This window comes from Artibeus jamaicensis, unplaced genomic scaffold (genome assembly GCF_021234435.1).
Source record: "Artibeus jamaicensis isolate MK-2021 breed Jamaican fruit bat unplaced genomic scaffold, CSHL_Jam_final contig_332, whole genome shotgun sequence".
NCBI classification, from domain to species: domain Eukaryota; kingdom Metazoa; phylum Chordata; class Mammalia; order Chiroptera; family Phyllostomidae; genus Artibeus; species Artibeus jamaicensis.
In genome coordinates, this window is record NW_026521788.1 from 23,746,969 (window position 1) to 23,768,738 (window position 21,770).

A 21,770-nucleotide genomic window follows, 5' to 3' on the forward strand; every position below is an offset into this window, starting at 1 on the left:
GGACAATTTGGGGGCCAGGCGCATATGGGGGACAAGGACCCCCTCATTAACTCATACCATGGGGCTGTGGAGTAACAGGCGAGTGGTCAGGTGGGCAAGTGGGTTGCGAGGACAGGGAAGCTTCGCGTACGGAGCTGCCAAGTCTTTGAACCCAATCCCCATCCCTGGCTCCTTCCCAAGGCAGGATTAGCGTGGGTACGTGCGCGATGGCAGGCCAGGTTAAAATCAGCTCCCTGCGCCGCTGTCCCACGGGCATCCACCCGTGCCCCCAATTGTACCCTTAGCTCACAGGTTCCCAGACTCTGGGCAACCGTTTTCCTTGTCGCAGCCCCTTCAAGGTCCCCTGCCTCTCCCCGAGCAGGGTGACGGGCTACTCCCTCCCCCAGCAACACGACCCTATAATAAACAAGTCTTTCCTTGATCCTCCCCTGCCGCGAGCGCCCTCGGGGACCTTGGCAGCTGCAGCCTCCGCGGAGCCCTTCTAGAAAGGGGGTGTGGCCACAGCTCGGGGTTCGGAGAGCCGTGCCGGAGCTCAGCGGGGGCGGGGCCAGATCGCTGTCACTGGGCAGGAGAGAACGTTGCGAACGTGCGCCTGGAGCCCATTGGCCGAGGCGGGCCACACTCCCGAGTCTGGATTGGGCTGCAGCGCTAATGGGGCGTGGCTTATCCGCGCCAGTCCTTATAGGTCTCTCGACTCTGGTGCTAGGGACCGCGGCAGGCCAAGGGGGAGGTTTGGGTGGTTGGAAGGGACAAGTCTGGGCTGAGCTCGGAGCTTGGCAGCAGTTCGCGCACCCATTCAAGCGGCACTAGTCCAAGCAGTTCTCGCTGACCGCGCTACCTGGTGAGTGTCCCTTCTCAATGTACTGATCCCTGCGTGGGGAGGTCTCAGCCGTAAGGGTCCTAGCATTCTCAGTCTGGTCCAGCCCACACTGACGCCAGGTTTGTGCCTCTCTTGTCTTACAGCGTCTTCTGCGCTCTCTCACCCTGAGCTCATCTGCAGACGTCCTGGTGCCGGTCCTCACCATGCCTAGCCTTTGGGATCGCTTCTCGTCGTCCGCCTCCTCTTCGTCATTGTCGCTGTCCCAAACTCCCACCCCAGATCAGCCACCGCGTTCGGCCTGGGGGTCGGCGGCACGAGAAGAGGGGCTCGGCCGCTGCGCGAGCCTGGAGAGCTCGGACTGCGAGTCTCTGGACAGCAGCAACAGTGGCTTCGGGCTGGAGGATGGTAAGTCATGGGCGGGGGACGGGACCGGACCGAGTCGGGGAGGTGAAAGGAGGGCCGCGCTGGAAGGAGTCAAACCCACCTTGACTTCCTATCCCATCAGAACGTAGATTGCAGAGGGATGGGAGAGTGGAGGAGGGTGATTGGAGTGTGAAGGACAGTGGGAAGGAGTGCTGGTTTCTTAGTGAAATAGCATCTCCCCCATTGCAATTTGCTTTTGACACCATCCCCTGTGTGCTCTCCCTTCCAGACTCGGCGTATCTGGATGGGGTGTCCTTGCCCGACTTCGAGCTGCTCAGCGATCCTGAGGACGAGCACCTGTGTGCAAACCTGATGCAGCTGCTGCAGGAGAGCCTGGCCCAGGCACGACTGGGCTCTCGGCGCCCCGCGCGCCTGCTGATGCCCAGCCAGCTGGTGAGCCAGGTGGGCAAAGAACTACTGCGCCTGGCCTACAGCGAGCCATGCGGCCTGCGGGGGGCGCTGCTGGATGTCTGTGTAGAACAGGGCAAGAGCTGCCACAGCGTAGGCCAGCTGGCCCTCGACCCTAGCCTGGTGCCCACCTTCCAGCTGACCCTCGTTCTGCGCCTGGACTCACGCCTCTGGCCCAAGATCCAGGGGCTGTTTAGCTCCGCCAACTCGCCCTTCGTCCCTGGCTTCAGCCAGTCCCTGACGCTGAGCACCGGCTTCCGAGTCATCAAGAAGAAGCTGTACAGCTCCGAACAGCTGCTCATTGAAGAGTGTTGAACTTGGGCCTTGGGGGCTGACACTTCCCCCACGGCAGACAACTGAACTTTCGGGGTGGACATTTGCAGGCGGGAGCTGAGAAATTGATGCCTGTCCTTAGAGAACTGACAACAGCCACTTCAGGGGAGGAAGGTTGAGGGGGTAGAAAGTGTTTCCTGGGAAGATCACTGAGGTGTTTGTAGGTGGTTTCTCATTGGGGGCACACACTTGCCCCTCAGTACTGTAGCATGAAACAAAAGTTTAGGGGCCAACCAGGCTTCTGGCTGGATGTGTATGTAGCATGTACCTTATTTTTATTGTTACTGACAGTTAAGACAACAGTGGCGTGACAGCCAGGAGAGCAGCTGGGCTGCACTGGCATCTGCAGACGATGTGTGCTCATGGTAGCTGGCCCTGGTGGGAGGGGAGGTTGTGGAGGTGTTTTTCTGTATCTCATGGTCTGAAGGGGCCAAATGTGTTTGTTCATTGTTTTTGCATCTTGTTTTTTTCTTTTTTGATTGGAACTTCACTACTGACTTGTTCTAGGCAGCTATCTTACAGACGCATGAATGTAAGAGTAGGAAGGGGTGGGTGTTGGGATCACTTGGGGGATCTTTGACACTTGAAGAAAAAGTACACCTGAGAGCTGTGTGTGGCCCATCCCCCGCTGTGTACTGGAGAGTTTATCTGTGAGGGGTGGGGCTGATTGGGGTGGGGGGCTGGAACCCCTCCCCAGAGGAGTGCCATCTGGGTCTTCCATCTAGAACTGTTTACATGAAGATACTCGCTGTTCATTAATACACTTGATGTTCAAGTATTAAGACCTATGCAATATTTTTTACTTTTCTAATAAAAAAGTATTTGTTAAAAGTTGGTTGAGGCTCTTATTAGTGCTAACAAATAAAAGGGAGTAGGGTGGGTGCTGTTAGAAAGTGGATTTCATCAGATTCAGGTACCCCTGTGTGTTTCTCTCCTTTTCCGGAGCTGCCTGCCAGCCTGGTAATAGAGGTATGTGGATTGTGTGCCACCTGTGCCAAGAACCCTGGATCCCTGGCTTTGCTAGCTGAGGCTACCAGGAGAAAGCACTGGAAGGTGAGGAGTGAGTCAGACCTCCCACAGAGCCAGAGTCTCAGTAGGCAGAGCTCACCTAGTTGTACCCTGGTTTAGGAGGCCCAGGTACAAGGGCACTCTAAGCCCAAGGTCCTCACAGGTACTGAAAGGACTGCATGCAAGAGACTTATTCTTTCTGAGGAAAAAAAGACAGTTCTATTTGTGCTGCAGCCATGAAAATTACTAATTTTATTTTTGGATATAAAAAGACTAGAGGGCAGGAACATCAGTAAATGGGTTTTGAAAAGACTATTTCCTTCACGCCTCTTACTAGACAAGGAAAGTAGGGCTAGGGCTCAGGGACGTGATCTGTGGCTGGGAGGTGTGTCCCAGGCAGGTGCAGAACGCACAAACACGCATACACCTGCAGGTGAAGAAGGAAGGAGCAGTGAGGGCTTCAAAACCAAGGGATTACAGACCCATCTTCGTAAATAGGCGGGGTGGCCTGGACTCAATGTACTCTCTGGGCCCCAATTTCCTTATCAGTGAATTTGGGGCTGGGCCAGATGAAGGCCAAGGGCTTTTCCACTTCTTACTCCCTGTGACTGTCAGGCAGTCCTCCCACACTGGCCTTGGAGAGTTGTTATCTCCCTTGTTTCTCTTCCTGGTCCCAGATAGGTCTTGTTTGCCCAACTGTAAAACAGTAGTTCTTCCACTCGAGTGTGTAGTCAATCTCTTGGGCCCCCAGTTAAAACAAAGATCTCCAGGTACTGGTGGAAATTCTGACACAGTGTGTCTGGAGAAGAGGCCCAGGAATCTGCATTTTCATCAGGGATTCTGACACAGGGCCCCCAAATTTGGGATGGTTTAGAAGAGTCGCATCTCTGGTAGAACTGAGTAACTTGTTCCCCAAAATGAATGAACTTGGGTTAGAACTAGATTTGGAAATGGTGGCAGGAAATGAGAAGGTGCCCAGAGCAATTTCAGGAGAACCCTCGTGCTCATTTCCTGAGCATGTTCTAACAGCCGCCGTGTGAAATGCAGGCCCCTCAGGGGTTTGTCATGCTTTACACTTACAGGTTAGTAAGCAGAGAGAGGCCCGTGCCCTTGCATGGTCATCTGTTTGTGGCCATGACTGACCTGTCCACGCAGCCCCTCAGGGTAGGATCTGGGAGGGCAGCAGTCTCAACATTTGGGCCATGTCCGAGGTTTCCTTTCCCATGAGGAAAGGAAACTGAGGAGATCGATGCCAATGCTCATGGCTGTGCTTCTCTGGCCCCAGAAGAGGAGCAAGGAAAATAACTGTGTGTCGCCCCAGAACAGAGTCTTGTTGGTATACGGAAGCTGGGTGGCACACTGGGCGTTAACCTGTCTCCAGGACTATAAGGCAGAGAGCACACACGGTTAGATGGAGGCCGGAGGAAAGCTTGGGTTTCCAAGAAAGGTCAGCTGAGACATTCCTTCCTGAAGCTAGATGGGCTTTTTTTCATCCTCACAGGGCTTGAAAATCTCCACAAGCAGGACAGGACTCCTAGGTGGGAGCTCATAGACTTCCTAAGATGCAGAGAAAGCTCTGCCCCAGACTCTTAGAAAGAAGAGGGGGCAGGCTCCTTTTTACTGACTGAAGTCCAACTTTAGAAAACACTCTCCAAAACCATTCTATTAGGCCTATGAAACTTGTACTGATTACCATTCTTTGTATAGGATTACCTCCCTTTGTATTTCTATTTCCCACCTTATCAGGTGGGATACTACTCTAAAACCTGCAACAGCTCCCTGTTATCATGGTCTACCATCTGCCTCTCAGGGCCTTTGGGATTGGGCCTCCCTAGCTCTATCCGGGATACTCCCTACTACTCTGCTTCTTTTGGTACAGGTCAGTGTGGCCTGCCCCCTGCTCTAGCTCCAGACTCTGCTCATTCCACTGCCTTCCTCCTGGACTGTGGGCCGTGTGTTGCCTGCAAAGCCTTCTTGCCTGTCTTGCTGTCCCCTTTTATGACTCCCTCTGCCTCACCCAGCCTCACCCTTCACGATTGCAGTGTTGGGCAGTTTTCTGATCTCATCATGTGCACTTTAGTATCCATCCAGTTCTGTGGGACACCCCCTCTCCCTTGGTTCAGATGACACAAGATTGCCCCGCCAGCTTAGACTCTCAGGCTAAGGAGAAAGGAGGGCAGGGTAGGCACACTGTGTGGTTTTATTTTATGCCTGCTGCCTGGCATAGAGGTATAGTGAATGCTGAGATCCTGGAAGACAGGTAGTGTTCATGTGGCTAAGGCCACGATACAGCAGAGAGAGTGGAATCTGGGTCTGAATCCAGGCTCAGACATTTCTAAGCCAATGACCTTGAGCAAGCCGCTTTCAATTTCCTTATCTGTAAAATGGGGATAACAGTGAGGAAACCAGGGGGTAAGACAGGGGGCCTGAGCTGCAGCAGAGCTGACTGCAGAGCAAGCACCCTGTGCAATAGGGACCTTTTTGACTTCCTTCCCCTCTGGTCCTGCTTTCCTTTAACATCTTTTCCGAGGCCACCATCTTAACAACGGTCACCTCAACATATAACTGTAGTAATTTCTTGTGGAAATCATCATTGTAGTAATGTGCTCAGACAGCTTCACTTCTAAGCTGTAGTCATTCGTCTTCTTCTTTTTCTTCTTGCAGCCCGTAAGAAGTTTATTGTATCTTCAAGACACTACAGTGTGGACTGCCCTCCCAGAGAAGGGTCTTTCAGAGACAGGGGACCATCCTCCAGACGACTTGCTCATTCGTCATTTTCATAGGCAGCTGGATTCTTCCTCTTGGATTTCTTGAACTCCTGGGTCCCCCATGTGTAGACAAGGTAAAATGCAATAAATGGCGGTGCGGTGCGAAGGACGGTTGCCTGAATGTGGCGCAGCACTGGGGGATGCCCCTGCCGGAGCGGTGCGGGAGGGCCTGCTGCTCGAAGGGCGGGCGACAAGCTGCAGCTGATCACATGCCGCACCCTTGCCAGCTTCCCAAACTCACAGCCCATGGTGTCTGTGGTGCCAGGTTCACCTGGCCCTCCGCAGTCGCCATAACCTGTAATCTTCTAAGTCTAGAATATAATAAGCACCTTGTAAACATTTCCTTTCATTTGACCTCAAGGTTCAGGAGGAAATGCAAAGGCCCTGAGTGGCTCTGTGAACAGGGCTGCAGGGCTAAGATGGGAAGTGAGGCCTCCTACCTCCTGGGCCTTCTAGTCAACCTCCTGAGTCCTCCTGGCTGCCCCGCTCAGGGTGTCCGAGTCAGCCTCATCCTGCTTTTGCCGGCCAAGGTGGCCAAGTACTTCTGGGGCAGCCCAGCAGAAGGCTGAGGAAACATGAGGCACAGAAACCAGCTCAATTAATAGATTATTACAGAGCTCTGTAATTATCCTGAAAGGGGGGCTCTTTATAAAGGAATCACAAATTAGAAAATAAGCCATTAAACCTAGACAGGTCCGCGCAGGGGCCCAGATGAGATGTCTCTGTCCCTATACCACCATGGGCAGCTGTGCGGCAACATCTGTGGCCATGTGGTACTGATGACTCTGAAAGCAGACAATGATGGACTGTCACTTGAGGACTGCATTCATTCATTCATTCATTCATTCGACCTGAATATAATTAAACGGGTCCATGGGGCTGCAATAGAAAGGCAAAGTAAGTGGAAATCCTTCAGAAGCGGATTCTCTCTCTTTCTCTTACTCTTTCTCTCTCTGCCCCCCTCACATGTATAAGCAAAATTGTGGATAATAAGGAGAGAAAATGGGCACACACTCAATTTTCCCTATCCCTAACTTTCCAGCAAAAATTATCCAACAATATAGAATGACTAAAAGTATGTAAAATAAAACTAATTAAACTGTGTACTTAAAATTGGTAAATTTTATTGAATGTAAATTAGACCTCAAAACATGAATTTTTGAAAAAGGTGCATATATACAATAATGCACTGAAAATGGATCAGAGACTTCAGGGGAAGGACTAAACTATAAAACTCTTAGAAGAAAATGTGGGAGTAAATCTGCACGATCTTGGATTAGGCGATGATTTCTTAGATATGACACCCAAAGTACAAGTGATGAAAGAGAAACTCAACAAGTTGGACTTTATAAAATTTAAAAACAGTTGTATTGCCCAGACTGACATGGCTCATGGGAAGAGGATGGAGGGGCAGGTCAGGTCAAGGTCCTGGCGCTGGATGACGGAGGTCATTTCCTGGGCCACCTCGCGGTCCTCATGGCCAAGCAAGTACTGTCGGGCAGGAAGGTGGTGGTTGTGCACTGAGCGGGCGTCAACATTTCTGGCAATATTTTTTAAAGATTTTTTAGAGAGAAGGGGAAAGAGGGAGAAATAGAGGGAGAGAGACCTTGATTGGCTGCCTCTTGCGCAAGGACCTGGCCCACAACCCAGGCATGTGCCCTGATCAGGAATGGAACTGGTAACCTTGCTGACCTTTCCATTTGCTGAATGACACTCAAGCCACTGAGCCGCACCAGTCAGGGCCATTTGTGGCACTTTCTACAGAAGTAAGTTGAAGTACCTGGCCTTCCTCCTTGAAGCAGATGAACACCAACGCAGTCCATGGTCCTCCAAGGTCCTCCAAGGTCCTCCAAGATCCTCTGGGATCCTCCGGGGTCCTTACCACCTCCGAGCCCCCAGCAGCATGTTTTGGCAGAGGGCGTGGGGAGACACGCTGCCCCCCAAATCCAAGCAAGGTCAGGATGCCTTCGACCGAGTGAAGGTGTTTGATGGGATCCTCCCACGTTATGACAAGAAAAAGCAAATGGTGGTTCCTGGGGCCTTGAAGGTTGTGTGTCTGAAGCCTACACTGAAATTTGCCTCCCCAGGGCACCCGGCCCACGAGGTTGGCGGGAAGCGCCAGGCAGTCATGGCCGCTCGGGAGGAGAAGAGGAAGGAGAAGGCCAAGATTCATTGCCGGAGGAAAAAGCAGCTCATGAGGCGGTGGAAACAGGCCGAAAAGAACATAAAGGAGGAAACTGGCAGGTTTATAGAGGTCCTGAAGACTCATGGACTCCTGGTCTGGGCCCAATAGAATTGACGGTTAATTATCTTTTTTTCTTATAAGTGCTAATGAACATGTGTGGAAGAAGGAAGAATGGAAAGGACCATGACATCTGAAATCCGTCATCTCCTAGGGAGGCCCGTTAGGGCCGCTTCCAAGCATTTTTTAATGTTTTTTAAAATTGTGGTAAAGTATACAACGTACAATGTATCATCCTAACCATTTTACGTGTTAAATATACTCTAATTTTTGTGTGCCTTTCTCTAGAACTTTTCATCTTGCAAAACTGAAACTTTATACTCATTAAACAGCACCTCCCCATTCCCCCCTCCCCTTAACCCCCACCTGCAACCACCATTTTACTTTGTGACTCTGTGAACTTCACTACTCCAGGTACCGGATAGACGCGGAATCATAATGAGACAGTATTTGCCTTATTATGCCTGCCTTACTTTACTTAGTGCAATGTCTTCAAAGTTCACCCATGTTGTAGCAATGGTCAGAGTTTCTTTTCTTTTTAAGGCTGAGTAATAGTCCATTGCATGTATATACGACATTTTGTTTATCCATTCATCCATCAACAAACAGCCGAGTTGCTTCCACCTTTTGGCTACTGTGAACAATTCTGCCATAAACACCAGTGTACCAGTGACTCTTTCAGACTTGCTCTCACCTCTTTTGGGTATATTCCCAACAGTGGAATTGCTGGATCATATAATAATTCTCTTTTTAATTTTTTGAGGAACCACTGTAGCTGTTTTCCACAGCAGCTGCACCATTTACATTTCTGCCAACAGTGCACAAATTCCAGGCACTTTTATGCCACGCCACGGCCCATCCAAACTCAGATTACCTCCCCTCCGCGGTCCAGTCCCACTGCACCCAGCACTGCGAAGTGGGAAGTGGTGAAGGGCGGGATCTGCAGTCTTCTGTGTCTTCTAGGAAGTTGGAGGAGAGAAGGGTGTCAGTCAGACAGAGTGAGGTCAGGTTCCAAGAGGAGGAAGGATGAAACTGCAGCCCCAAAGCCTCATTTTCTCACCTGGGCTTCCCCCAAGGCATTCAGATTCCCTGTCCTGTGGGAGGAGGAGACTGGAGACCATCTGAGGGTGGGTAGCCTGAGGGCTGAGGAGAGTGGTAGAGCTGATCTAGGCCGGCACATCTCTGAGCACAGGAGAGGGGCCCAGGCCCCCCCGGGGAAAAGGGCTGAAGACTAGGGCACTTGTCCCAGGGGCCCCCAACCCACCCTGAACCTCCGTTAGGTATCATTGGTTGGGCTAAAATATGACAAACCTGTAACTCCAGTAACAGTATTAAATGAATTTGTATTTCATTCACTGTAATTGCATCTGTGTACATTTTTAAAAAGCAGCAGGACAGATACAGGCCAGTCTATAGACAAGACAGGGGCGGCCTGCCTCTGGTGATGACTTCTAGCCCTTACTCACGCCCCCCACCATGCCCCACCCACACCCCCAGAAGTCAACCACTCACAGAATGCAAACAGCATATCCCACCACGGGGCTACGAGGAAGGGCAATTGAAGGACTAGAGAGGATACAGAGCTCTTGTTTATAGAACTCTTCACATCTTTAACTCAGCAAATTACTAATCCTATGAAGTAGGAGCTATTTTTTTAATTTTTATTTTAATTGTTGTTCAAGTACAGTTTTCTGTCTTTTACTCCCATCCCAGCCTACCTAACCATCCCTCCCCAGGAACTATTATTATTATTCCCATATTACAGATGAGGAAACAGGCCCCTGGAGCAATGAAAGAGGTTGGACTGGGAGTGGGGAGACGTGCAGTCTAGTGTGATTTTGCCACTGACTGGTGTTCCTTCATTTTTGAACTGAGAGGGTGGGGCTAGAGGACACCAAGAGGGATTCTTTGAGGCAGATCTCAGAGGTCACCTGCTGCCCACTGTGGCTTTCCCCAGCCCCACCCACCCATCCCGGCTCCCTGGTTCCAGCCCCGGGTGGGAGTGGAGGAGGAAGAACAGAGCTGCTTGCAGGTCACTGGGCAAAATGCTTGACTGCTTTCTGGGGCAAGTCCAAGTCTGGAAAAGGAACGTTAACAAGAAATTTCCATGGCCCTTCCTTCAGCCAGGGATTTTCCACTCTGCCTGGGCAGACATGCCTCTCCAAGAAGGGATGTGGCAATCCATAGGAGCTATTGAATGGCACTTGGCTCTGTGCTGGGAAGAGTGCAGCGAGAACTGGTTCTGGTTCTGGTTCTGGTTCTGGTTCCTGCCCTAGGACAGGAGGCAAGTATGTCGGAAAGGCACACTGCCCCCAGGAAAATGAAGGGGGCTAGGAGGGAACCAGGATGGTACAAAACAAAGCACTCTGCCTGGAAGGAAGCCAGAGGGAGACCAGCGGGGACAGGAACCGTCAGGGAAACGGGCTGGAACAGGAGACCTCAGCTAGAGGGCCAATGGAAGAGGAGGTCTGTGAAGGCCGAAGGCCAAGAGGAGCACACAGGACAGATGAGGTGGGGGCAGTGTGCACCAGCTTTACAAAACACACAGGGACACAGGGACAATGTAATGGCCGGGAGAGAGTTGCATGTAAGAAGTGGAAAGTTTGGTGAAGCAGACTGTGCAATACAGACAGCCGAGGCAGGGGCTTGCACTCTGGCCTCTGCATTAGTTATTCTCTGCTGGGAACAGCCCTCCCTCAGAGCCCCACCTGGTTTGTTCCACACTGGTCAGGTTTAGCTCAAATGTCCCCTGCTCCTCAGGGAAGCTTTCCCTGGCCACTCCTGCTAAAGCAGCCCGGAGCTACTCTCTAGCAATTATCCTTCTCCGCAGCACTTAACACCACCTGCACACACCCTGTTTCTTGTCATGGCTGCCTCCTGCCTGGCAGGTGGGAGTTCCACAAGACCTGAGGCAGTAGTCAGGCTTGTCTCCATCCAATCCCCACAGCTCAGTACATAGTAGGCCCTCAATAAATATTGACTTCAATTGAACTGCACTTGGAGTGTTATGATAAAAGGAAGCCTATAATAATGTATTTTCCCCTGAGCACTATTATATGTCAGACACCGTGGTAAGTGCTTCACAAACCTGGCATATCTCATTTATTCCTCTATGCTTCTATTATCCCTGTCTAATAGGTGAGAAAACTGAGGTCCAGAGAGGTTGGTTCAGTTCTTCAAGAACACACAGAGCCAAGACTTGAACTCACACATTAAACCTCTGGGCTAGCATCGTCTGGTAGAAATATAATATGGGCCACGTAAGTAACTGAAACATGTTCTAGTAGCTACATTTTAAAAAATCAGGGGAGGCCCACTCTCCCACTGGGAGCAGGCCCACGCCTTTCCTTTGCCCCGACTCTTTCCCCCAGGTGCCGGCTACCTTCGCCTTTCTCTCTCCTCAACTCCAAGGGCCCTCCTCTTGCTTCTGTGACTCGTTTCCTGATCCTACACAGTCCAGCTGGCTCACTTCTATTGGGTTGGCCAAAAAAGTCTGTATGGCTTTTTCCAGAAAATAAAACACTTTTTTTTTTCATTTTCACCAGTAACTATATTGATTTGGATATTTTGAGTATGTCGGCTATCTCCCACTATTGGCTTCTAATGGGTAGAGAGCAGGGGTGCTGCTAAACATCTTCCAATGCATAAGACAGCCCCACAAGCAAAGAATTATTTGGCCAAAATGTCAATAGTATCAAGAAACTTCACAAACCACTTTTGACAGGTTTGATCAGTCACATCACCTTCTCCATACCCCGCACAAATCTTTTTTTGCACGTCAGTTGCATTTTTACCTTTTTTTGAAATAATAAAGCATAATATGCAGAAAATATTATTTTCTTCCATCTTCAATATTAAGTGGCTGCACAAAAATTCATCAATTTTTATGTTTTTTTTTAATGCACGCTGATAGGACAGCTGTCACAATACAATCTAACAAAATTGTTTTGAATGAAGTTAAAGACAACTAACCACTACTAGAGCCATGTACAAAAAAAACTAAACAAACTTTTTGGCCAACCCAATACTACCTCTGTAACTGTCTAAGTAAAGTTTCTTTTATTTATTTATTTTTAAGCATGCCCTGGCTGGTGTGGCTCAGTGGATTAAGCATCAGCCTGCAAACCCAAAGGTCACTGGTTCAATTACCAGTCAGGGCAACATGCCTAGGTCACAGGCCAAGTTCCCAGTTGGGGGCGTGTGAGAGGCAACCACACATTGATGTTTCTCTCCCTCTTTCTCCCTTCCTTTCCTTCTCTCTAAAAATAAATAATAAAATATTTTTTAAAAAACAGGGAAAGTTAATTTTAATGATATATTTCACTTAACCTGACATATTAAATATTATCATTTCAACATGTAATCCATATAAAATATTAAGATAGTTTTACATTTTATTTTACTCAGTGTTCAAAGTCTGATGCCTAGCTTACACTTATACCACTTGCTAAATTTTCCTTAGAAAATTATCTGTATCTAGATTTCATAAAATTTGCTGTTGAAAAAGTAGATTCACATACCCAAGTTGTTCCACACATATTTAAATATTTTCCAATAACGTGATCAATTTTAAAACTTCAATTTAAATCAATTAAAATTAGATGAAATTTAAGATCAGTGCCTCTGCTGCGTGGGTTACATTTCCAGTGCTCAGTGGCCACCGCAGTGCTCCCGGCTGTGCGGGCTCACCTGCTGTGAAGGCAGTGTGTGGGGGAGGGGAGGTCCAGTGGGAGGGGCCTGGAGCAGACCGGGAACCAGCTGTGGGAGGGAAAGGGGGGGGAAACTGAGTGGCAGGCCTGGACCCACATAAAAATGCTGAGGGATGACCAGCCACGACTCCCACCAAGCAGCACAGGCCTGACACGCTCACAAGGGCGTGCCTCCTGTGGGCGGTCTGTAGCTCCGGGCCTCCTCTCACCAAGAAAGCCACGGCCCTCAGATGCCTGAGCAGCTTCTCGCAGAGCTGCCGTGCCCTCCAATGTCACCGTAGGGGATCCCGGGGGTTGCATGAGGCTGGTTCTGAGCAGGCTCAGGCTCGGTGGGCAGAATGATCTTCCTCTTCCCTTCCCTACCTGTGGGCAGCTGGAGGGGGTCAGGTGTGTGGCTCTGGTTAAACAACTCTGGAGTCAAGAACACCTGGGTTCCAATCCCAGTGCAGTCAATTCCTTACTGTGTGACCTTAGACTTTAGACAAGAGAAGTCCCCTCTCAGAGCTTCAGTTTCCTCATCTTGAAAACGAAAACCAATAATGAAATGTTGTTATGTCTGTAGAGCGCCCGGCTCATAGTGAACAATCAATTTGCAATAGAATAATTAAATAATTTAAATGATTCTTCCTAGATAATATCCTCTTCTGTTAAGAACAGAAAAGTAGACTGCAGAATGTTCAGATCGCCAAAAAAGAAGATTTCCAAAGTGGAGCTGTAGACAGAGGGAGTTACTCCCAGGTGGACAAGGGGTCCTCCTCAGGGCTCCCCACTTCCCCTGCATGACACAGACCTGGTTAACTATTGGGAGTCGGGAGGGGCTTGTGCCACCCGAAGGCCCTGGGTGCCCAAACATGACGTAAAAATGGCCAAGAGACACCGTCCAGAAACAGGGAGTGTGAGTCAAACTGAATCTGGAGCAGGTGAGGTCACCCTGGGTCCCTCGAGTTACTCAGAATGACACTGGTTTATGCCTGGCGGGAATGATGGTTGAACTGGGCTCCAGGAAGGCAGGTGGGGCTGGAAAACACCCAAGACGAGGAAACTGTTAGGGTGGAAACTCCAGACAGGCAGAGAACAGCCTGAGAGGCGGTGGGGAGAGGCCGAGAGTTGGCTGGGTCCGGGTATTTCTGAGGGTGGGGCGGCTCTGACTCCCTTTCCCAGTCAGCACCCCACATGAGCCTTCCTCAGTCTCCCCAACTTCAACTCCCCCGCACCCAAACCTTTGCTCTGCTGGGTCCTCCTAAGTGCCAAGGCAGAGACAGCCGGGACCGGACCTCTGTCCTCTGCCCTGCCAAAACTCGTCTAGCTCTCGTCACCTCATCCTGCCCATGTCTCCAACATTTTCTCTCTTGTCTGCCACTTCTACTGGAACCAGTGCTCCTAGAGGGAGGAGTCCTGTTCCTCCCGGGCACAGTTCAGATTCTGACATCCATCAGAATGCTTAGTGGATACTTGCTGAGGCAGCAGACTCAAGACCTGGGTGGGCTCTCATTGCATTTCTAACACTCAATATATGGCTGTGGGTCAGCCTCTCTGAGCCTTGTTGCCACAGCAACAAAGAGGGAAATATCATCCCTGTGAAGATCCTGGAAAAGAACCAGATCAGAAAGCAGGGAGGATGAAGCATCCAGCTGGTTCTACAAAGTTTCTGATGTATAATTCTTCTGATGCATCTTATGAGCAAATGAACCCAGAGAAGAGGACACTGAGGCCCAGGGAAATCTGCTGAAAGGCTACCCAGGGAAAGCGGTTGGGCTCTCCTTCCAGGACCTCTGCTTAGATCGCTCTAATTCAGTTTTGCTGGGAGTTTCCATCTGGAGGTCCCGAAGTGTGCCAGCCTGCTCCTGCCTTAGGAGGCGGCCTTCCGGACTCAGCTTCCTCTGCGGGATGAGCCCTGGCTCCTGGAGGTGGGGAGGGCGTTGGAGACTGTCTAGACAGCTGCCTCTGATGCTGGGTGAGCCAGCGCTCTGTGTGTGTGTGTGCGTGTGTGTGTGTGTTCATCACTCTGTAAGCATCAACTGGTTCCTCACTGTACCCCAAAAGGGAGGCAATCCAGCCCAGTGGTGAAATGCTTGGACTCTGGAATTGGACTGGAGTCATAATAAAGGAGTTAATGCCCTTAGCCTTTCCTAAGGCCCAGTCTCATCCCTGAAAAAAAGGGCTATGAAGACGGTGCATGTTCCGCACTCAGCATAGCGCCCAGCTCACCATAAACACTTAAGAAATTGCAAGTATTTATTGTTATTCATTTGTTAGACTGTCAGCCCTGTGAGGACACAAAGGGCACTTGGTTGGCCATTGCTTGCCCACAGCCATCATCTTTAGTAAGTGCTCAGGTGGCTGAATGAATGAGTGGAAGGAAGGAGAGAAAGAAGCGGGAGGGAGCAGCGCATTTGTTCTGGGAGCTCCTGGCTTCCATGCCCACCACACTGCTGTCCCCAGGACACCAGTGAGCTGACTCAAGGCTCCTCTCACCTCGTGCTGCGTGGGGTCCAGGAGAACTGACCTCGGATGGGAATAATGAGTCTAAATCTTGGGGCCACTCACCAGTTGACTGAACTTAGCCTCCTCAACACTCTCCTCTAAAATGAGCACAATCATACTATACCAGCAACCTTGCTGAATTGTAGGGAGGTCCAAAAGACATACATAAATACACTGAATACATTTGTAAATGGAAGAGTATTAGAGGTTATTTTGGTGGGGTGATAGAGTAGGCTCTGGAACCAGACTCCGTGCCATCATGTCCCAGCCCCACTGCTTGCAGAACCTGAGCCTTGCTTTCTTCATGTAAAGCAGGGAGAATAATAGTACCCACCTGACAGAGTTGTGAGGACTAATTCAGATGCACGAGAAGCTTCTGAATGAGTTGGAGGGCACTCAATAAATGGCAGCCTTGATAACAAAGCCTGCCCTCGGGAAGGCTTTTGTGAACTATTTCTCACTAAAGTGTGATAAGGTCTACTGGTTCCCTCTCCCAGGGGAATTTAAATCTTAGTAGGAGTTAAATGAGTGAAATTCCATCTCATGATGGCATTTTAAAAGTAAAGAAGGTATATAGATGGTAGAGAAGGGCTCCCGGGGCCCTCAAAATCAGTTGCTGCCCACTGCACACATCCTTCCTGGTCCCAGAGAAGGACCACACACAGGGAAAGGGAGGCATAGCCCCAGTGTCCGATGAACCTCTCCTCTGCTTGGAGAAACAGGAAGCACTAGCTGCCAGGACAGTGCATAACTCCGGCTAAATGTGCAGGGCCTTCTGTAGCATGGCAGGTAAAAGCGCAGGCCCAGCTATCAGAAAGGCTCCCAGGATCCTCCAGGAACAACAGCAGTCAGGGCAGCAGGTGAGGACAGGCACCAGATGTGATGAGGGCCAACCTGAGACCAGGGAGGAAGAGGTGGGCTCTCTCCCACAGCAGTGACCTCACCTTCTACACCCGTTTTCTCTACTAAGTGCTTAGCAGAAGGCTGGTCCTGGTAGAGAAGGTGTGCAGTTCAGAACGTGGGTTCCGGAGTCAGACGACCAGGGCTCAGTCTAGGCCCCAGCTCGGCTCATTGTGTGACTTGTGGTCACAGGTGGAGTTAGCCACTGGTGCCCATTCCCCATCTCCTGTTTCTCCTTTCGAGAAACATTCCTCCTTCCTTCCCATCAGCCCATTGGTACAGGCGAGGCTGCAGATGTGGAGCCTGTGACCAGACCACCAGACCTGCCCACCAGCACCACACTTCCCCAGGCAATGTCTTTTACCAGTGTGGTCATGTGGCCCCCTAACCATATAATTAGAGTAAATCCTGGAACTCGAGTCCCAGTTTCTGAGAAGAGGCTCTCTTCTCTACTGAACTAGAACTTGAAATGATACGCAGCACTCACAGTGTCCAAATATGACACCAACGGTGAAGGCAGAGTAGAGTCAATCTTTATCATGTTATTTGAGTCTCCAGATCAAGCCTTGTCTGGATTTTTAGTTTCTGAAGCCAGTAATTCCCCCTTTTAGAGTTAGCCAGTTTGAGTCAGGGTTTTTTTTTTTTCTTTATCACTTGTATCAGGAAGAGTCTGAAATTCACATGGTGAACTTTCTTAACCTCTCTGTAAGCTTCAGTTTCCTCATCTGCCGATGTGGGGAGGAGGATAACAGTGTCGCTCAGGGGAAAGGAAGGGCTGTTCTGGGGGATGGAAAGGGTTGGTCCGGGTCCCACACTGGACACAGAGCCTGACACGTCAGACACTCAACAGATGCCAACTTTTAGGCTGTCCAGAAATGTTCGTCAGTGTCTGGCCCACAGAGGTGAACTGCAAGATCCATCAGAAAAAAATCTCTCCCTGTGACCCTGTGGGGTCCCAGGAAACTGGCGCGTGTGTGGATTGGGGGTGGGACACATTTTGCTGAGACTGCCTGACCCATCCAGACAACAGGCGGCACCAGGAAACGCTCTGGGTGTCATTGCTTTTCCTCATTCTCATAATCTAATCAAGCCCCTTTCACCGATGAGGAATGCGAGGCACAGAGGTTCGATCCAGAGTAATGCTAAATCCCGCGCCCAGTCCGGGGACTCAGTCCCTCCACTGGGACACACACATCAGTACTGAACCATGTGAGTCTCTCCTTGCCAGGGCTCGGTCCCAACCAGACTAAATTAAATTGGTCTGTTACTGTGAAATGAGGGCTTCCAGAAGTAATCTTAGCGGTTTTGAAAGGGCAAAGGGTTACAAACACCCTCTCCTTCCTTCCCTTGAGGGCAGCCTCCATCTTTAATCTGCTGTCTCCTGCAAAAGGCAGCTTTCCGGACCAGGCTCGGTTTCCCCTTTCTGATCTCCTGCAATCCGGGCGCTGTCACAACCGAGCAGCGGTTTAACCCCCAGAGAGAGCCTGACGCAGTTTGGCTAAAGGAAACCACGCAAGTCTCGCAGCCTGGCATGACGCTTCCTTCCGCGCCGCCTGGGGGGGGGGGGGGGACGGCACCGCCCCCTCCCGGAGGTCGGCGGCCTGGTCCTTCTCCTTTCTGGGGACTGAGCACACCTCGGGCATTGCCTACGTGGCCTCCTTGCGCCTGTTTCCTCACTTGTAAAATGGTGCCCACACAACTCAGGGTCGTTTTGAGGGTGTTATGGAGAGAATTACTCCTAGGGTGTTCAACACAGGGATCGGCACAAGTAAGGGGTGTTCAACACAGGGATCGGCACAAGTAAGGGGTGTTCAACACAGGGATCGGCACAAGTAAGGGGTGTTCGACCCCGTTCCCCAGAGACAGGAGGGCACCTGTGTGCAGGGTCCCACTCCAGCCCCCCACTGACGAGGGCAGAGCGGGGATTCAAACACGGGTCTTATTTGACTGCAAGTTGGAACTACAGGTACTTCCACCTCCAGGAGCTTCAGTCGTCTTCTGCCAGTGAGATCTTCCCCACCCTCTTCCCTAATACTTTGCTTCCTCAGCTTCCTCCCGGCCGAGCAGAGCCTCCAACTGAGCCTCCAACTGAGCCTCCGCCCGGCCGCCCTCGGGGACCTGGCAGCAGCCCATAGAGCCGGCCCTCCGGGCCTAAACAGCTGAGAACAAAAACTGCTTCCTCTCCTGTCTATCCACCCAACTCGCCATCTATCCAGTCCTGCCCGAGGAAGCACCCTGCGAGATGCTTTCCTCCGCCCCTCCCCCTTCCACTGACTCTGGGACACAGCTCTGCTGCACCCAGGATTGCCATGAGAAATGGGGTCATGTGCCCACGGGTCTTGCCCCCTGGTGAGAATCCAGATGCATCCCCTCCACTGCTGCCGCAAAAGGGTCTCAACCAACTGGCCTCTAATTGGTCTCTTCTGATGGAGGAGGCGGGATCTCAACCTCAATAGCCAATGAAGAGGTTATTGGTTACTATGGCAATAGGGAACTGCATCACGCTTTTCCCCCACCCGGCCGAACCAGCTCTTCCAAGGAGCACACTCCACGGCTCTAGTTCTACCTAAAGATAGAGGGGGGACTGGAAGTTAGGGGACGACCAGTACCTAAACCCGTCACAAATGCCAACAATGTAGATAAGTCTCAGCATGCGCAAGACTGTTAAGAGAAGGCTGCCTAGAGGAGCAATACCCTGAATAGAGACAAAGAAACCCAAATTACTACAATGGCGTGGACGGAGCACTTGCAGGGCAGGGCACAGGGTTGGGCAAATGTAGGTAGGAATGAGTAGGGTAGGTGCTTAATAAGCAGACTAGGGCTTCCAACACAAGACCCACCCAGAGCAGGGTGGGGGACCAAGATGAGCAGCTGCAGCTGAATTGTGGGTCTCACACTGTCCTTCAGTCCCAGGCAGGAAGAGACAACCAAGGGTCACCAAGTCTATTCTCTTGCCTCAAGGAAGCTTGCACTCAGTCTTAGGTATAGTTAAGTCTTGTCTTGGGCATTCATTAACCTTGAACTCTTCTCAGGAAAGAGGAAGGTGGCCAGGTTCATTGTCCTCATTTCACAGATCAGGAAATTGATACCTGCCTGGTAAAGTATCCCCATCTTGGGCCCTGGGGCAGGGCTCTCTTTTAATTCCCTGGTGTGGTGGCTTGTCTAGGAAAGCACTGTGCCACAGTTCTGATGCTGTCCACCTTGCTGATGGTGCAAGGGTACTGGGGCCAACTGAACCCCATGTTTAACAGGGCGGGTGAACCAGGACAGAGAACCCTGCCCCTTCCTCTGATTGCCCTGGGTGGGGGTGCAGCAAGACTCCCTCCTGGGTTGCTCTGAGAACGAGTCCAGTGTCCCCTCACCCTCCCACGGAAGCCTGCAGTCTAATGGGGAGGCAGGCCTGCTGTGACCACACTGTGTGATAGGTGGAAGCACCAGAGAAGGGCTGCTTGAGGCCACCCAAGGAAACAGGAGAGACCTCACAGAGGGGGCAGCCTTTCAGAGAACACAAGACGAAGGCCTTTGCTAGGCAGACAAGCAAGAGGATAGCATCCCAGGCAAAGGGAAGGAGCAGCATCTACAAAGACCGAGAGGCCTGGCCGAGCTGTGTGCATTGGGGAAACTGCAGGTCTGGAGAGGCAGGACCGGGGCTGTGGAGTGAACAGCCAGGACCGGACTGCGAGTCTGCAGCTGGCTGCTTCCAGCTCCCTTCTGAGCCAGTAGGCACCCACATGGGCTTTTCTCCAACTAGTAGATTCATGGGACCCCAAGAGCCATATCTGAGGATTCATTGGATGAGAAGGTAGCCACTGTCAACTTCAGCTACCTGCCAACAACAGTAAGAAATCTCATGGGCATAATGTTGACGTAAAGGGGCCAGGGACTAAAGAGTTACTCTCTGTGACCCAGTTACATCAGGTTCAAAACCAGGAACTGATTTACGGTGGGAGAAGTCAGGATAGTGGTTAACTTCGGGGCTGTGGGGGGTCTTGAGGGTGAGTCTCTGGGTGGGAGGACAATAATAATATTGTTTTTTGATCTGAGTATTGTTGTTTTCACAAATGTGTGTTCTCTTTGTGAAAATTCATCCAGCTACATACTTAAAGCGTATGTGTTTTTCTGTATGTAGCTTCTACTTAAAACAAATTAAGTGTTTTTCATCCTGATTGGTGTGGCTCAGTTGGTTGGATGTTGTTCCTTGAAGCGAAAGATCGCCAGTCCGGTTCTGGGTCGGGGTCCATGCCTGGGTGGTGGGTTCAGGGTGCACATAGTTGAGAGGCAATCCAGTCAGTGTTTCACATGTCACTGTTTCTCTCCCTCTCGTTCTCCCTCCCTTCCACTCTCCCTAAAAATGAATAAATAAAATCTTTTGAAAAACAGAACAAGTAAACTGCTTTTCATAAACACCAGTGCAAATGTACACACTAAAAGTTTGTGATCACAGCATAAGGCTGTAAGCCAAGCAGCCAGATGATGTAGAATATGTTTATGTTGATTTTTTCAGATTATTCCAAAATGAAAACACAACCATTTTTAAGCCTGGCAGAGATCTCTTGGACTCCAGAGAACCCCTGAGGAGACCCAAGGTCTGGGAAAGCCTGACTCAGGGGGAAGCGTTACAATGCTCAGTGCTGGGGGGTCATGAGGGGCCCCTTCCTGGGACACAGGGAGGTGATGTCCTCGTCCAGTAGAATGTCTGGTCCTTGGAGGTCGAGGACCCACAAGGGGAGAGGACCGTTTCCTCCAGCCTGCCCTGTGCCTTAGGCCCAGCGCCATCTTATCTGGGTTGGCTTGGCTCAGCTGTGAGCTTCTGGAGGGTGGGGGTCTTTCTCTCATTCACTTTGGTCCCTGGACTTGCCATATAGGGGGTCTCGGAGGACCTTTATGCCAGGGCCTCTTTGTCCAATCCCACCTGGGGAGGAGAGGAGGGGAACTGCTTGGGCGGTGCGGGCTCCACAGCACAGTCTCATGAACCATGAATGGGCAGGGCTGCAGGAGGCTCAGGGTGGGGCCAGAGCTGTCCAGCGCCCCCCCCCCCCTGTATGGCGGCCCTGGAGACTATTCCAGGACCCAGAGAGGGCGTCCGTGGGCAGGATGCTCCACAGTTGTCTGCTCCCGTCCTCCGGGCCTTCATTTCTCCTGTCCCCTGACTCGGCTCACCTGCCCACTCTTAAGAACCCCCCCCCCCTTTTTTCCTTCACCGTCTGTACTCGGCCAAAGTTTCTCAAACCACCTTTGTGACTTCTACCCTGGATTTATGTGACCTGGAATATTACTTAGTCAATATTATTTCTTTAAAACAACATTAAGTTTTTGTGTTTTTAAAAACATGCCTTTGTTCTAAGCAATAATATTGACACAAATTAAATTTTAATTTAAAATATTTATTTCTGTATCAGTTAAAATTATCTTGTGTACCACCACATTGGAAACTACCTTATTCAATGGTTCAGCCAGGATGGGTGGTTATTACTTACTAATAATAATTATAGCCTCCTGTTAGTAGTGATTTTGGACTCTTCCACACATTCACATTTGACACTCTTAATTCCTGCACTGTGGGCCTCGTTGGCCTTATTTTAGGATGAAGCTGAAGATCCACTGAAGCTCAGAGTGGTAGGGACTTGCCTAGGGACAAGTCCCAAAGACTCACACAGAGACTCTCGTGGCTTCTG

The 21,770-nt window shown here is 50.7% G+C and overlaps 3 protein-coding genes across 3 annotated transcripts; 2 read left to right on the forward strand and 1 right to left on the reverse strand.

Annotated features, from left to right (window-relative positions):
• Nucleotides 1-688: 688 nt before the first annotated feature.
• DDIT4 (DNA damage inducible transcript 4) lies at nucleotides 689-2,819 on the forward strand. Its single transcript, XM_037130667.2, has 3 exons — nucleotides 689-841; nucleotides 964-1,225; nucleotides 1,473-2,819. Exons 2-3 carry the CDS (start codon nucleotides 1,024-1,026, stop codon nucleotides 1,964-1,966), a joined length of 696 nt encoding a protein of 231 aa, XP_036986562.1. The 5' UTR covers nucleotides 689-841; nucleotides 964-1,023; the 3' UTR covers nucleotides 1,967-2,819.
• Nucleotides 2,820-5,756: 2,937 nt separating this feature from the next.
• Nucleotides 5,757-6,008, reverse strand: LOC119038072 (cytochrome b-c1 complex subunit 8-like). Its single transcript, XM_037130486.2, has one exon. The coding sequence runs from the start codon at nucleotides 6,006-6,008 to the stop codon at nucleotides 5,757-5,759; it is 252 nt and encodes an 83-aa protein (XP_036986381.2).
• Nucleotides 6,009-6,476: 468 nt separating this feature from the next.
• On the forward strand, nucleotides 6,477-8,053 carry LOC119038189 (60S ribosomal protein L13a-like). Its single transcript, XM_053664033.1, is given in 3 exon segments — nucleotides 6,477-6,657; nucleotides 7,160-7,307; nucleotides 7,516-8,053. Coding segments are annotated over 3 exon segments (867 nt in total).
• Nucleotides 8,054-21,770: the final 13,717 nt, after the last annotated feature.